General features: G+C 36.7%; 1 protein-coding gene across 10 annotated transcripts in view; it reads left to right on the forward strand.

Moving 5' to 3' along the window:
- The window catches only part of Rbcn-3B (WD repeat-containing protein Rbcn-3B), a 233,508-nt gene that overhangs the window by 123,550 nt on the left and 92,020 nt on the right, over positions 1-17,938 (forward strand). For all 10 annotated transcript variants that reach the window (XM_076481609.1, XM_076481650.1, XM_076481601.1 and 7 more), the window contains 2 exons: positions 142-307; positions 12,959-13,179. In XM_076481609.1, coding sequence (XP_076337724.1) covers positions 142-307; positions 12,959-13,179 — 387 coding nt within the window. The remainder of the gene's footprint in view (positions 1-141; positions 308-12,958; positions 13,180-17,938) is intronic.

Genomic DNA, 17,938 nt, shown 5'->3' on the forward strand with positions numbered 1-17,938 from the left:
AGAAAGTGTCAACTGTAAAACTGTTTTAATACCATATGTATCCATCTTTTAAAATTTGTTTATTGTTTACAAACAGTTAGAACTTCATTAATTCAAATGCAAGCTTATACATATAGCAAGTTTCTTTAATCATTAATCTAGAATGCAAAAGAACCAGATGGTCAGCTTATAAGATTAACTGCTAGTGTATACCTGCCACTACAAGGACGATTGGTATGTGGGCGTGAAGATGGAAGTATAATTATTGTTTCTGCAATGCAGACTGTAATGTTACAGCTGTTATATGGAAGACATCATACTTTTGATGGTATGAAAATGGTTCTTAAGTTGTATTTTTGTATTGTTGTGTACTTTTTAGAAATACTAATTACCTATTGCCATCTTATAAGTCTGTTTTCGTGTAACATGATTCATAATTCTCTTTGAAAATCTAGAAAATATCTTGTAATCTAAGGTTTTTAAGATTTGCACAAATTTCCATCTCTTTCTTGCAATTTGTATGTTTAAAAATACAAATTTAATTGTGATTAAAATTGTAAACAAACAAAGATCACAAAAGTATTTATTAATTTGGCCCTACAGAACTTACTGCTTACATTGTCATAATTTGTATCTTTATAACTTTTAAATTAGACAGAAAAAATATTGATTGGATACAATATCCATTGGTTTCTCTTTGGTTTAGTGGTAAGTCTGTGGAATTATAGTGCTAACATTTGGGTTTTGATACCTGTGGTGGGTATAGCAGACCTAGTCAATTTTGTAGCTTTGTGCTTAACTTCAAACAAAGAAAATATATGTTGCTTAATTTATTTGCTGTATATATGGTAAATAAAATATTCAGTCATTACATGTATTTTACCTTTCATTGTTAAAATGTTAACAAGTTTTGGTATTTAATATTGTGGACAGAAGTTCATAATCTTGACAGTTATTTGTTTTAGATATTTTATGTTTCTTTCAAGGATGCCTGACACCATGCAAACAAGATACTTTACCAAAACATACTTATCTTTGCTGACATTTGCAGCTATTACTCATCCACCAAGGTTTTTTCTTTGCCCATCTTAGAATTGGTCTAATTTTTTCTTGCTTACTCCATTCTTTTATACCCTACTAAGATGCCCTTGGTTATGTTCATCTCAGGATACTTTCCACCTCCATCAACACACTTTCCATCCTGGTATTGTATATAAGTACCTCTTTCAGATTATTTTACCACTTTTACTAGACAAAGCATCACTAATGGTTTTTTTTTGTGTTATCTAGTTTATTTTCATAATAATAATTTAAAAAAAATATATTTTGCTTCCATTGGTAAACTGATTATGGTACGAATTCTTGGATAATTATTTCCTGCACAGAAGTGAATTGGTTCTCTTCTGTCCCACTTCTGTTATCTAGCATTGTGCAACAGTTGGGAGTGAGGAACAATCTTGGTTGAGACTGTTAATTATCTTATTCATATGAGATGGAGAGATATATGTTTGGATTTATGGTGGTCCTCTCAGAGGCTCTGAGGCTTCAGTTGATGATCCTTAACATTTTGGAGATATTTTAGTTTAATTTTTAGTATGTGGGACTGTCAGCCTTCCTATAGACAGTGGTAATTTTACAGATTTGCAGGGCTGTGGTCCAGGGTTCAGTTACCGAAGTTAACACAGCAGATGGCTTGAAGTTATTTTGCTCTAACAATACAACTTCCTTTACCTCATAAAATGATGTTCTAATCAATACTCATTATATTACCAATGAAAAGGAAGCTACCTTAGAACTCCCAAATTCAAGGAGTAGATGTATTAAATTGGGAATCAAAAAAATGCCTTTAATTGGTGGTGGTAGGCTAAAAAAAGTTACACCATGTTAGATAAAGCTTAGCTGTCTTTCACATGACTAAGAAGTAAACCTTCCAGCTTGAACCACAATATCCAGGTATGGATAAAAAAATTTGCTCCCAGACTTTTCTGCCATCAAGTAAGTTGCAGGTTCAAAAGAAAATTGGAAAATCCCAAAACCTTACACTTTCAAAGAACTAACAAAAGAAAAACAGATCAGAGGCAGTTTAACCTAAAGTTCACCTATATAGGTATATATTCACTGATAGGAAAGAGCAAGACTATGGGCTTGCAACTCAAATTTAACATTGTTTTTTTACTTCACTTTGTGAGAAGAAGCTTGGAATTACCAGCTTCTTTTATGAGGAGCTAGATCCCTTGTTAACATGCATGTTAGTTCAATGTTTGGCTTCTGTGTTCCTCAAAGTTGTTGATGGAGTTTCAAATTTCATTGACTTTTATGGTGGGTCATAGTTACATTCCTATTCATGAGTCTTGACCCCAACATTAGTCCTTCATGACATTGGTACTCAGAATAAATTTTGTCTGTATCCAGTGTTTGCAAAGTTTTGTTGGATTGCCAGCAGTATCAGTGATTATTGTATATTTTCAAGGGATGTAGGAGCTTGATTCCAAGAATTTCTGGACATGTGGTATGTGTGACTCCAAGATCTTTGCAGGTCCTAGGGCCACAATTATTTCTTCAGTTCACATCTTCCCCACTTTTAACTACCAAACCTTTAGGGTTTTTATTTCCTGCAGTTCATTGGGACTTGGAACTTAGTTCAGTAGTTATCTGAATTTGGTTGGTCTTGGGGTAGTGAGAGAGTTGTGCTGGTTTTTCAGTTTTTATTTCTGCAAGTTTTTGGGGTATGCAGATAGGAGATCTGTGCTCAGTTATCAGTCTTCCTTGTCTTTATCAGTCCCTGCATTCTCCAAGGATCACAGGTTTCTTATTTCTCTATCTCTCCAGATTTTTTTTTTAATGGGGTTGAAAATGTTCAACTTGATTGTAGTTGGCTCCTATTTGCAGTTTGCCTTATCAGTGAAGTGCCACCACTCTTAGCATTTGTGGTGCACTTGGGTCAGGTATTGTAATTCCAGGGTTTTCCCTTCTGACTCCCATAAAGTTTTCATGATCCACTGTATCATACAAGTTTTTCTTCTTTCACCCACTTCATTCCATTACAAGTGCATGTACCAGAAATCAGGAATTATGGTGTCTATGCATGGACAATGAGGATTTCATACATGTTTTTGGCCTTCTTGCTCATCAACAGCAAGATCTCATGGTCTGGGGTTCTTAAGGGGTAAATTGTCAGACTTCTCTCTGACTATTCTGCAGTTATGTCTTACATTTTTCATCAAGAAAGCATATGATCTATGGCTTCTTATTTTCAAATTTTGGACCTTTTTCTCTCCCCTCGTTGTGGATTCCTGTACAAGGTGAGGGGACCTTCCAGAGAAGGTTCTGTTCTTTCAGGTTACCTCCTCTGGGATCTAAACCCACGTTTGCTGTGCGTAGTGACCCATGAATGGGAGGAGAGGATCCTGGTGGTTGAGGGGTCCAACTCTAACACACCACTTTGGCCTTGAATTCCTGTAGACGGGCAGCCTTTGGGTGGCCCCTCTTGGGCCAATCGGCTGGTCCACTTGGGCTAGAGTCAACCAAGTGCCAGTGTTGGAAGTTCTTAATGGATGTTGTGGACATTGTGTCTGATGCTGGTGTTTGGGTATAGTGCTTACGAACCCCTGGCGTTGCTGCAGTGTCCTTGCTTGACATTGTAGTATGTCCCCTGTAAGACTCCATGGTTGGTGGGGTCAGTGGGCACTGAAATTTTCTTTTTTCCTATGGATCCTCCTAATAAAAATGTAAATAAAATAGTGAAAAAACAGTCAATAGGTAAACAACCACATCTTGAAGACTCTGATCAGCAATCTTCAACATCTGTACCACCAGTTGTACCTCATTTTCTCATCCTACATTTTCTTGCAGAGAAACCTTTAGGGTAAATGTCCCCCTCTTTTATTCAGAAGGGACTGGAGGGACTTGCTGGCTCTCTAAAGTCAGTAAAGAAGCTTTGATCTGGAGACATATTGGTTGAAACATTCACATCCCAACACAGTGAACTCCTCTTGAATTCAAAGGCAATTTGGGATATATCTATTGAGATTACACCTCATGCTACTTTGAATTCATCACGAGGAGTTATTGTTGGGAGGGATTTGAAGAACATCCCCGAGTCAGAGATTCTTGCTGGTTTCTCCACTCAAGGAGTTTCTGCAGTGAGGCGCATCTCCACTCGCAAAGATGGAGTTACACTGCCAACAAATATCCTTGTTTTGACATTTACATCACCACATGCACCTGCCACCATCAAGGCAAGTTATCTTAATTGCAGGGTATGGCCGTACATTCCAAACCCTCTCTGATGTTTCCAGTGCCAGAGGTTCGTTCACTCAGTCGTGGTTCCCTGATGTGCAAGGACCGTGATGCCTATGAGTGTGAAATAGACCCACATTTTGTCAATTGCAATGGTTCTCACCTTTCCTACTTTTGTTCTTGCTCTAAATGGTTGGAGGAAAAAGAGGTGCAGCAATTGAAAAAGACTCATAACATTACTTATCCTGAGGCTTGAAAATTGATGTCAAATACTTCATCTCAGACATATGCTGCTGCACTTCTTTCCACAACTAAAGTGGGAGTGCAAACAGATCTCTTTGTGCCTCCAAGAGAATCATTCTCAAAACAAATAAAAAGCCTTTAGACCTCCATGTTTAAAAAAATTGATGAATCAACTTCTACACCCATTTTTGTTCCTCCCACACATTCCAACAAACCTCAAGATCTGCATCTTTTGGTTCCAGATTCAAAACAGTCATTCATTCGTGTCTTCAGTCACTGACATCCCCTTCGAACAACAAAGACCTGCCTGATTGACCCAGGGCAGGATCCATGGAGGTTGATAGACTTCCCTCAAATAAGGACAGTAAAGAAAAAAGATGTAGTCGTAAACAGAAGGGTTCTCCAGCCAATTTGCCGATATGTCATTAAAAATGGCCACCTTGATACAATGGAACTATCGAGGTTTACGATTTAATCTGGTGACATCAAAACACTGATTGCTTCCTACCATCCTGTATGTCTTTCCTTACACACACAAAAATTTTGAAAGCTGCCGATACAGTCACCTTTCAGCAATTTTCTCTGTACAGAAATGATAGGCTGTGTAATGGACGAGTACATGGAGGGGTGGCACTGTTGGTTGATCAGCATGTGCCCACCCTGTCTTTGTCACTCAACACTCCCTTGGAGGCCGTAGCCATCCATGTTTCCTTGGGTCATACCTGTTACCTGGAGAGACATTTGATCAATCAGACAATTGATGCTCTCATTGAACAGTTGCCATCTCCTTTTTAATCTTGGGGGACTTTAATGAACATCATCTCCTCTGGGGAAGTGCTGTTATTGATAGGAGGGGTCACTCTGTTGAGTGTATGCTCTCTGATCACAACCTTTTTTTTTCAATACTGGTTCTTCCACTTATTTTCATGCATCTAGTCAGTCCTTTACTACTATTGATCTCTCAGTTTGCTCCCCTTCATTATTCTCCCATTTTCATGGACGGTTGACAATAATCCACAAGGCAGTGATCATTTTTCTATAGTTTTGAGATAGACTGGCCGTGGTTGATGCCACCCAACCCACATGCCCCGGTGGAAGCTGGATCAAGCAACCTAGTCCACTTTTACAGCTCTTGCAGAACTTGATCCTACCATCATCTGTCAGCCATCAATAAACAACTGTATGGCAGCAGTAACTGACTGTATTATACAAGCAGCTGCTCAATGTATTCTTAAAACCTTGACATGTTTTCTACTATATCTTCGTCTGTGGTGGAATCCTGCCTGCCACATGGAATGGAAGGCTTAAAAACAGGCCTGGGATACTTTCCATAGATATTCCACACTTTCCAACTGTATCGCTTTCCAGTGGGTCCATGCACGTGCTAGGTGGGTAAGACGTCAAAGCCAGAAGGAATCTTGGATTAAGTTCACAACTGGCATATCTTCTACCACCAGTTCCAAAGTCATGTGGGACAGGGTTGGATAGGTCAGTGGGCGCGACACTTCTGTATCCCTCTCAATCTTACTCCCTGATAGCCAAGAAGTAGCTGATATCCAGAGCATCACCAATACTGTAGGTGAAAACTTTTGCCAGATATCTAGCACTTCTGCTTGTTCCTTCACCTTCTTGGCCATTAAAACTTGGGCAGAGTGATCACCTCTTTCCTTTCGAATTGATTGTCTCTATGACTATAATCCTCCCTTTACACTGGTGGAACTGAAACTGGCCCTTCACTGGTCTGGCAGTACATCTGTTGGACCAGATGATGTACACTATGACATGCTGTGCCATCTATCTCTTGCTTCTTTTGATTTTTTTCTAATTGTTTGTAACTGGATCTAGCAGGAGAATGTTTTTCCGAATGCCTGACGCCAGGCTTTTATCTTACCTTTCTTTAAGTCTGGGAAAGATTCCTTCAAATTACCGTCCAATTTCTTTGACCTTAGACAGGATGGTTAATGCTCGTCTTGTTTGGTTCCTTGAATCAAACAACCTCCTTTTGCCCACCCAACGTGGGTTCCAAGGACAGAACTCCACCATGGATCACCTGATATGACTTGAAAACATCAATCAGAGAAGTCTTTCTCAAACAACATCTTGTACCAATATTTTTTGACATTGTGAAGGCTTATGACACAACATGGAGGTATGGCATTTTGCGAGACCTCTATATAAATGGGCTATGTGGCCATTTACCCATTTTTATTAAAAAATTTGTAATGGACAGGAGATTTCAAGTTCTTGGGGCCTATCTATGACCGTAAGCTGACATTTATACCACACATTAAGCAGCTACGAGTCAAATGTATAAGAGCACTGAATATCCTCTATGTCCTCTCTACCACCAGTTGGGGAGCAGATCTATGTCTATGTTAAAGATATATTTTGCTCTTATTCGATCGAAACTCGACTATGGCTCACTGGTCTATGGCTCTGCCAGACCTTTGGCCTTAAAGATGCTGGACCCCATTCATCATCAAAGACTTTGGCTCTGCACTGGGGCTTTCCACAACTCCCCAGTTTAGAGCTTATACGTAGAGTCTCATGAACCTTCTTTGCGCCTTCACCATCTGCAACTGTCTTTACTATATTCTTCGAAACTTCGTTCCTTACCAAAGCATCCAACCTGGGGTTGTGTTTTTCTTCCTCGGTGGGTCATACTTTTTCAGAACAGATGATGTGCCATTGCTCCTTTTGGCTTTTGCATCCAGGTGCAGTTGGATGAATTGGGTCTGTCCTTGGATAACATTGCAGTATTCACTGATCAGCCCATCCCACCATGGCTTATTACAGTCCCTAAATGTGACCTTTCTTCAACTCATCTGAGAAGAGCAGATACTCCCAATTGGAAGGACCGTCTTTTATTTACTGAACATCTTTCAAACAATCTTTCCATTCCAATTTATACAGATGGTTCCAAATCATGTGACTCTGTGGGCTCTGCCATTGTTTGTTGTGGTTCTACAGCTTCTGTATTCACTGTTGAACTGTATGCCATTTTCTTGCCCTGGATCATATTGAAACTAAGCAGTACTCCAACTGCACTATTTATAATGACTCGCTTAGGTCTCTACTGGCTCTGGAATCACTTCCATGTTGGTTCACACCCTGTTCTCGCTGATATTCAAAAGCAATTGGCCCATTTCTCATAAACATCTACTTCTATCTAGTTTTTCTGGATACCAGGCCACATTGGTATTCGAATGAACGAGCTTGCAGACACGGCAGCTAAATCTATTTGCTCTGTCTCTATCATTGCAGTGCCTATTCCATACATGGACTGTGGTTCTGTATTCAAGGCTCAATGCCATCCGAGTTGGCAGTTGACTTGGAGTGATCAATGCAAAAACAAGCTTTTCCAAATAAAACCCTATATTGGACTTCGGCCGTCTTGCTTTCGTAAGGATCGGAAGGAGGAAGTTGTTCTAACTAGACTACTCATTGGTCACAGTTTTTTAACTCATTGTTTTCTTTTATCTGGAACTGATGCACCAGTGTGTAGTCTATGTAACACTCAAATCACTATCAGCCACATTTTACTTTCTTGCCATCTTTACAACTCTCAATGATGGCACCATTTTAAACATGTTTTGTCCCAAGGTTTGTCCATAACATTAGACAGTTTTATTAGTGACAGTGATACTGTCCACCTTGATAAAGTTTTTAGGTTTTTTTAAGGCCATTAATTTTTTTATGCCATGTAAGTGTTTTATATTTATTCATTAAACCTTTTTTATTGTGGTTCCCTTTTAAGAATCACAATCTCTCTAGTTCAATTTGAAATTAGAAAATGGCCGTAACATTAAATAACTCCACACCAGGACTGGGAAGGCCAACTTCAGGTGACTAATGCTGCTGTTTGAACTACCTGTTAGTCATTCTGGTGAGTTATTATTACAATTTTGCTGCATGTAATTTAAAACTTTCATTACTTTACTTTTTGATAATGGCCGTAATGATACGTAACCCAGTACTAGGACTATAAAGGCCAACTTCAGGTGACTGACGGTGGTTCTTGTACTTACCTGTTAGTCTTCCTGGCAGGTTATGATCACTACCATTATGCTACAGAAAGTTCTTTAGAACTTCTCTTACTGTGATTTCTCTCTTAACATTGTAGACTAGATGTCAACATTGGTTTTATGCTATTTATGTTTTTAAATGCTGTTTTGTTTCACCTTAATCTCCTTTTATGAATTTTACTACATTTACTTTACTTTTACCTTTTTACTGGATGTTTGGTGCAGATAGCCTAGCTGCTTTGTGGCATAAAACACTAAATCAACCAACCTTCTTTCTCAAGATTGGTTCTGTCTTATCACCCTTAAGTTTGCCATGTTTCACAGGTGGTGATGCCTGTTATAGCAGGTATATTTTGTCAATCCAGATATTCTCATGACAGAATATATGGTGCATTTCAAGGTTCTTTGGGAATGGTTTTTATTTTGCATCTCTAATTAGTGGGTTAGCTTCTCATTGGATCACCCAGCTGTTGGCAACCTGGACTGCAGTACCTCATCTTCTTGCTTTGGCAGTGGGTGTTTTTTGTCTAGTCAGGTTGGGATTGCCTTTTTAAATTTGTTTTTTTCCAGTATATATATTATCCAGAATAATAAATACAATTTGCTACAACCCATTGTCATCCTGTTGATGGTATCAGATAAGCTGCTACATCTGGATTTCTGCTTCTGCAGTCCTTTCTGGTGTTTCTAACTATTGTACTTTTTAGGTGTACTTTGTGGAAGCAGCCATGATCTGTTGTGGTATATCTGGCTATGCAGAAGCTGAAGCTTCTAACACAGAGGTTGTGCTGCATTTCATATGGTATTGGGGTTTAATTTCAAAGGTTGACATGTATTTGTCTCAGTATATGCTTAGTCCAAATACACTTTTATCAGTGGTAATCACATGCATATTGGCAGTGTTGTATTGAGAGGTGATTGAACCATTTTGACTCTGTGGTGTCAACCATAACTGTTTTTCTTTTTTTACTTGACCCTTTGATAGAGGTTTTGTGTCTTTCACATTCACCATTGTTTACAGTGGTTTTATCCACTATCATTCAGTTATCATGATTACGTAGTTCTTGAATCCCCAGTGCTCTCCAGGTTCCTCACATAGTTTTGAGTGATTGTTTCCAACTGACTGTTCCAGTTACCTATTAGGTAAAGTACTGTTATGTGTTCTTTCCATACACCAGTATGTGACCTGACTCTTAATATACTGTGTTTCCCATTTACTTGCAGGTTTATTTTTCATGGATACTGATTGAAAAATGTCACTGGTTGGATTGATTTGCACTGTTTGTCCACAGACCACTTTATCATTCTCTCTACATCTCCAGACCAGTTCTTCATACCCACTACTATGTCAGACAGAAAATGGGCTCATTCTTTGTTCCATTTCATCTGCTCACTCTCTTTCTCTATGCCTAATCAGATTTTGATCTTGATCATGATTGATGAAAGTCTTGAAGGTTTTGTTGCTGGCACTTATCCCTTTAGAGATACTAGACAACACTTTCTTATTGTGATCTCTTTATAAAGGCAAGGTATCTTTTTGTGTCACAACTCATCATATTTTTCTTTTGCTATGATGTTAGCAGCCTGGTCAAATTGTCTGCTGGAGTTTATTGTGCAGACTGATACCTTTATCTCAGGTTGTATGTTTGATCTGGTAGTCTCTTCAACTTATGGTCTTTGCCTTCCCCTTGTATAGCTATCTTAACCATTTCTTCTACATTATTCAAAGAGGTAAGTGTATTTATTTCTATATTTCAGGGTCCCTTACTTTGTTTTTATAGTATACTACTCTGTGGCAAATGTTGCTCACACAGGTGTGCTTTTATCAAAGCAATTCTACACTAGCAACCACTGTTTCAGTATAATTACTACTAGTTGCAACAGGGTCAGTGTAAATTAGGTGTTCCATAAGACCGTCTAGGAGCTCACCATATGGTATTACCACACTGTGTTGGACTGCCACTCATGGAATAGCATTAGTAAAGTTAAGAGATATTTGCATTTTTCTGCCAATCATTGGATTGAATAAATTGATTATGGTTTGTTTTTAAAAATTTAGGTAACTTGGTTTCTAGAGAACTGTTCTTCAGTTCTCTCCAGTAGACATTACCCCTAAGTGCTACCAGTGGAGCTAGAGAGTCCTTACCATACCTTGTCTCCATTCACTGGGTGGTGGACAGACTTTTCCTCCAGAGTGTTAAAATGAATTCCTTCACTCTCAAGGAAGAGTGTGAAATTGGGGCCCCTCCTGCTTTGGTCCCTGGATGTTTTTTTTCCAGATGTCAGTAGAAATACCACCAGCCTACTGAAGTCTACTTGTAATACTGGTTCATATTTGATTATTAACTATCTGGTTGAGGGATGCATAGCCCTTCTTTTTGATTAATATTGGTACATTGTTCAAGCAAGGGAATCCACTATCCAAATGCAGAGTAGTCTCATATTGGGTCCTAGGTTGAGAGCAGTTGTTCTATGTCCTCCCCATAATTCTGGGAAAAGTAGAATGCTCATTGCCAACGTGGTTGGGGAGTAAGGATGAATGTTCATAATACCAGACTATATGACTTCTGTTCATTTCGTTGTATGTGACACATCCTGACATTTGAACCTGTGTTGTTGCCTTTGGGGCTTCTTCAGGTGGAGGATAAGGTTTGTATACTTTGGGATTGGTTTTCTCTTGTCATCATTCTAGTGACTTGGATCGCATCACTTTATGGCTACAAGTTGGGATTCAACCAGTAGTGTTAATATATTTGTAACCTTGCTCTTCAATTGCCCTAGCCACTAAAGTAAGATGTAAGGACCAAGACTCCTTAATTCAGATCCTGAGTTGTGAAATCTCAACTGTTTGGTTGGGACTGGCCTATAGTGATGATCACTTATGTACAATTCTATCCTTGATAAAGGAACAAAGTTTAGGGTGAAGAACATACCTGTTTTGGATGTCATGTGGTTCCCCCCACTAGGGTTTCAACCTTATGTTCCTACACCCATGATATATGCAGACCATTTATATGTGGACAGTGCCTTCACTGGCCCATTCACCTTATTGATTTGGGTTTCTAGCTGTGAATATCTGCAGAAGTAAGTGTTGTTTGGATGTTAACATTTTCCTAAATTTAAAATGTACTTTCAATAATACATGTGCTGATATTCTCCATCCCTTCCTCTCCACAAGGAGCCAGTGTTAGAGACTGGGATACTGTCGGTCATGAAAAAAGTGATAAAATTATCTGAATAAAGTTCTTATTTGCATACAGTACCAGGATAGATGCACATTTATGTTGGTGGAGAGTATCACAAGACAAATATCACTAAGAGAAATTGAGTGGTGTATGAAAGACTGGAGCAAATGAGAAAGAACAAAACAAAAACAGACCAATACAAAGATGGGCACAGGATAAACCTTTGAAGTTGAGTAATAGCTGTAAATATCAATGGAGATAAGTATTATTTGTAAAATGTTTTGAAGTTGGATCCATATCAGTAACAGAGTTAAAATCCTATTCACCTTGTGTGTGGGTAGGCTTGTATAGAGGAGAAGTAATTTGGAGGGCATTCTTTCTTACGTAAATACATGAACTGAAAACATACATTGTGGATAAATAAAACAATTTTATAAGATAATAAATGAGCAAAGTTTTATGTGACATAATTAGAAAATTGTTTATTACTAGTGTATTTTGTAAAGGGCTATAGAGGGCTCAGTTCTAGGACTTCTGGTCTTAATGGGAACTCGTTTATAATTTTATTCTGTGTAAAATTACATGGGATATAGGGCCTACAAAAATTATTAGCCCTTGGGTTCACACAACCTTAAATTCACAGCTGTTGCTTATATAGATAGGGTGATGATTTCCAGCTTCATCTAGACACATTAAAAGAAATAATAAATATATATATGTGCATTCTTTAAATGAAGTGCAACTGTAAGAATATGTTTAAATGTGTTACTATATGTGTGGTACATTCAGTTACTTTGTTAAATCAAGTAACACTTAATGGTTATGACATAAATCATTTTCCACATTTTAAAGAATGTTATGTAATTAACCTCTCTTTCACACACACACACACATACAAAAACATAAACGTTGGGGTGTATGGTTTGTGATTTTCATTTGTTGGGTAAGTTAAAATGTAACTCTTTAGACTTCTGTTCTCCCACTTAAGGTAAAATAGACTTTCTCGGCCTTACATAAATTGAGATCAAGTTATGTACTCCAGTGACATTATTTACTTCTGTCTATTTGATTTTCCTATAGTAACTTTCATAAGATCAAAGTATCTTCCAAACAGAAAATCCTTTTAGATGTACTGCATATGAACAAGATTAGAGCTGTTATATGTTTATTCAAAGTCATTTCATATATTTAACATTTCTAGTGTTATGTAAGAATTATTTTGGTTATTGCCATTCCATAGTTATCTAACCCGTTTAACACTAGAAGGTTTTTATGAATATTGTGTAGACTGGCCTTCACACCAAATACTGGATGGGCATAATGGTCGAGTGACCTGCCTTCTATATCCCAATCACATTCACAGCAGGTACGATATTGCATATCTTGTCTCCGGTGGTGTGGACTTCTCTGTATGCCTGTGGGATATATATGCCGGAACATTATTGCATCGTTTTTGTGTGCATGCTGGAGAAATTACACAACTTCTAGTACCTCCTAATAACTGTACCGTAAGTTTCTGATGTATATAGTAAATCTTAAAAATTAATTTCTTTATTATTATTTTTATTATTTTTTTCAAAAACTGACCAGCTTTATTGCTTATGTATTTAAAGGTTGTTGGCAAAAGTGATAAATCCTATTGTGTTGTCTCATTTTTATTTTTTTCAAATACATTAGGCATGAAAAGTTATCTGTGTTTTTATTATTAATGTTTGCATGTATGCCTTTCATGTCTTCTTAATGCATCTTTAATTTTGATATATTTTTAACAAAAAGTAGTTTGGATGTTTGTTGGTACTTTGAAATGAGTAGGTAATGTCTCTTGATAATTGTTTGTTAATTGTGAGGACTTGATCATAAAATAAGTAAATATTAATAACAAGTACCTGATGAAATCAATACCTCTTACACTTAGTTTCCAAACTGTTAAATATCTTCTTAGTAGGATGAAACATTACTTCATTTATTAATGCACAATTATATAAAACCACACTTTTTTTAGTATTGGTATTGTTTGTCTAGAAAATTTGTTAAGATATGAAGTTAGTGTTCTGATGTGACTTTAAATAAAAAATCCAATACTGTATTTTTTACTGCCCATGACACAAAGTTTTACAATGTTATATTCAAAATTTTATCAAACTACTTTTTTTATGTTATGCCAATTAAAATAGCATAAAATCATAGGTAATAATCCATATTTAAATACTATATATTTTTTAAGTTCTCAATTCTAAAGGTACTACTTGAAGAAATCCCAAAATCCTCCTAGTGTGACACACAACACATTTTCTCTTAGCATGTTATCATTCCTATTTTATCCACCACTCCTTGAAAAAAGTGCAGAATTAAAAATAGACTACTCTGTATAAAATTGTCATTGCTCATATTAATTACATTTATTATAGTCTTAACTTTGTTTGATTACAGAGCTATCTAATGTAAAATCAGATCCATTTTGCCACCATCACTTGCCATGTACTCTTTCATAATTTGTTAATGGGTTACTTTTACATTCAAATATATATTACCTATAACCAATATAAACTCAGTGTTTGTATCTGTTAAATGACTTATTACACAACATTATGTTGTAAATGCTTAAATGTCAATTTCTCTCAGAGTATGAGCATCGTTCCTGTGGGAAAGTTAACAACTAGCTTGGATGAATTTGTAATGACTCTTGTCGTAGTGATAGAAAGCCAGAAAAATTTTGAGAGATATTAGAATTTGTTTATTTTTTGCATGTTATTAGTTTATATTCTTTGGAGAATTATTTAATTAAATAAAAATTATAAATTGCAATACTATGAGTAGTATAAAAAATTAGGGTTAACTCTCTTTGACAACCAAAAGCAAGAAAACAGAGGATTTGATAGTTGTTTTATTTCTTGTTTTTTATATGTATAATTATAGAAAGTCACCTGCTGGTATATCAGTAAGTCTATGGATTTACAATGCTGGAATAAAGGGTTCAATTCCCCCTTGGTGGACTTAGCAGATAGCCCGATGTGGCTTTACTATAAGGAAACAACACACACACACACACACACACACATAATTATAAAAGCAACCAAAATGTAAAAATAAGGATGTTTTTAGTATAGTTAAGATTAAATAAAGTAAAATAAATAATAATAATAAAATAAAATGGTTCATCAGGCATGGATGTGAGCTGCTTGTACTGGTTGTAGTAACTTATAGGTAATTTAATTCGATAGCATAACACAAGTTGCACCTTCCCCAAATGATTTACAACTTATGATCATACAGACAGCAGTTAGTAACAGTTCAAAGGGCAATAAAAGAATAAAATTATAAATATTGTTACAAACTTAGAGTTAATAAATTAATGTGGTTTTTGCTATCTGAAGTTATTGCAGAAAGAAAAAAAAATGTATAATTTAGATTTCTTTCAATTTCTTTTGGTGGTTAAGAGGTTGATCAGATATACTGATCCTGTTTCGTGTTAGGTTAGAGAAAACATACAAAACTATCTAGTTTTACTGAAAAAGAACATTTGAAATGTATTTAGGAGGTCTTAGGGATTACATAAAGGATGTTTTAGATTTTTGAGAAAAAGAAAAGTATTTTTATTTTACTATGACAATTACTTATCGGACTATTGAAAACAAGTACTCAATATATCTACAGACAAATAGCTATCTTATTTCATTAAAAATACTTTGCTTCAAAATATAATTTTTTGTATATTAAAGACATATAATATTAAGTGAAATACTGCCATATTTTGTGAAGATATACACACTATATTGAAAGTTAGTATTAAATCTAACAAGAATTTAAGCGAGTACAAAGAGGTCATGTGGTTGGTCTTGTAGACCAATCCCATGTTGAAAGAGTGAATAAACAATTATGAAGAATAATTTTTTTTTTATTTGCCAAATAGAATTATTCTGTAACTGAAGTAAAACTTGTTTATGTTTAATGACAGAATAAATATTTTTCTTGATTATTGCATCATAAAATTCTGCATCCAAGCTGTTAGTTGTATTTTCAATATCTTGCTTTCTCTCAGTAAAAAATATTATGTAGAAACTTGTTTGCTGGATATAAAATGCTGATAGCCACTAGTAGTGGTTGTGTAACTTCTAAATATTATTAGTAATTTTATCTTGGTCACCTATTGGAACAGTGTGGTATTCTGAGAAGCCCATTAACTTTTTTCTGTTTTTCAGATCAAGTATAGGCCACAAGGATAATCCAACTTGTTAACAAATAATTACATTCAAATACAATAAAAAGTTGTAAGTTATAAACATCAACTGATTAAAAGAAAAATTCTTAGATGTACTTTAAAACACAAGGGAATGCATAGTGAAGTAAAAAGAGACCCATCAAAACATACTGACATCAAAGTAATATTACATATTGCATATGAAGCACTAGGTGCTCTTAAAATAAAATACAAATTTACAGAAGAGGAACAAAACTAAAGTATGAAACAAAAAGTGGCTTGGCACAGCCATGTGGTTAGGGCACTTGGCATGCAGTCTGTGTTTTGCAGGTTTAAATTTCCAATGCACTAAGTGTGCTTGCCCTTTCAGCTGTGGGAGCTTCATAATATGATGGGTAATTCCACTGTATGTTGGTGGTGGGTGGTGTTGACTAACTGCCTTCCCTCTAGTGTTCCACTATTAAAGTAGGGATGGGGGTAGCACAGATAATCCTCATGTAGCTTTATGTGAAATTCACATCAAGCCAAACCAAAAAAAATGTTAATGGCTTATCTCCTATGCACATTTGTGTGTAGGAGAGAGAATAAAAGAAAAATATACTACAGTTTTTAAAATTATAATAAATTATTAATTTAGCAGTATATAATATGCTTATACACTTACCCATAAGTAAACTGAAGTTTCATTCTCATTCACCTTGGCCTTACCTGCCAGCATGTTCTTCAGGACTGTAATTATACTGTGATTTGAAAGCACTAAGATTTTCATATCTTCTTGTTCTATCTTGAGAGCTCTCTTGATGTCAGCTAATACAACCCACAGGTTTTGCACCTTCCTCTTGTATCATATCTGTCATTGTATCCAGGCACTAATCCTGCATCCTTCCATAAAACATGACATCTGGCCTGGCCTTCAATATGTGGTTTCTTCTTTTTATTGAGCAGTGTCAGCAAAGGTGATAAAGTAAGCTACTGAGTGGCCTGAAGGCCCAGGTTTCGGTGAGTATCACTGACATCAGCCTCTTCAACACAATAATATTAGTCTCTAGCATTGTTAGGACCCTCTACTGTTGTAAGGAGTTATATGAATCATTGGGACAACAAGGTTAACCTGATAAAAGGTGCAGTGAGCTCTTCCACACCAGATATGTCGGAAAGCAACACATAATCCATGGGCTTGGCCACAGGCTAGTCCTGGATATTCTATGTTCAATGACAATGAAGAGGATGGTTGTACTTCCTGCAGGAGAGACCTCTGCAGCTGTGGTTAGGGCAAGCTGCAGAGGTAGAGAGGAGGTTCATGAAACTCGATGTTGGAACTCTTGCCTGGAGAAGTGCAGGGAAAGCCTCAGTGCAGAACCGAAGCCACAGATGGTGAACAGGGTCCAACATCTTTAAGACCGTGATCCTAGCAGGATGGTAGACTACAGACTCATAGTCCAGTTTGGATCAAATGAGGGCAAGATAGATCTTTAACATTAGACATCAATCTGCTCCCCAAGAGGTGGAAGAGAGAATGCAGAGGATGTTCAGTACCCTTGTACACTTGGTGCATAGCTGCTTAATGTGTGGAATGAAGTTCAGCTTATAGTCAAACATTTGCCTCAGGAACCACGGGAAGAACAGCATCATTAGAAAGTAGCTCAGGATCAGGGTGATTATCCTGTTGATGGCAAAAGTGCATGCAAATGGTTTTAGAAAAAGAAAAGATAAAACTGTTTGCTGTGGTCCACCTCAATAAATGATTGAGGGTATTTTGAAGCTTCCCCTTAATAAACCTCGTGCTCGATGACTGACACGAGATGTGGAAGTCCTCAACATGTAGTTCTTTTGCAATAACAGGAGAAAGTTGTCCAGTGATGGTGTTAATCTTTACACTTTAAAGTGTGAATTTCAAAACACAGCCTCAAGGAACCCCAAATTCCTGTAGAAAAGAACGGGAAAGCATTGAGCCTACATGGGCTTGGAATTGCTTGTCTTTTAAAACGTTTTGTATAAAAGTGGGTAAATGGCCATACAACACATGAGTGGGTTTTGCATAATGCCATACCTCCATACGGTATCTTAAG

This window comes from Tachypleus tridentatus, chromosome 2, assembly GCF_004210375.1.
Source record: "Tachypleus tridentatus isolate NWPU-2018 chromosome 2, ASM421037v1, whole genome shotgun sequence".
Classification (NCBI taxonomy): Eukaryota; Metazoa; Arthropoda; class Merostomata; order Xiphosura; family Limulidae; genus Tachypleus; species Tachypleus tridentatus.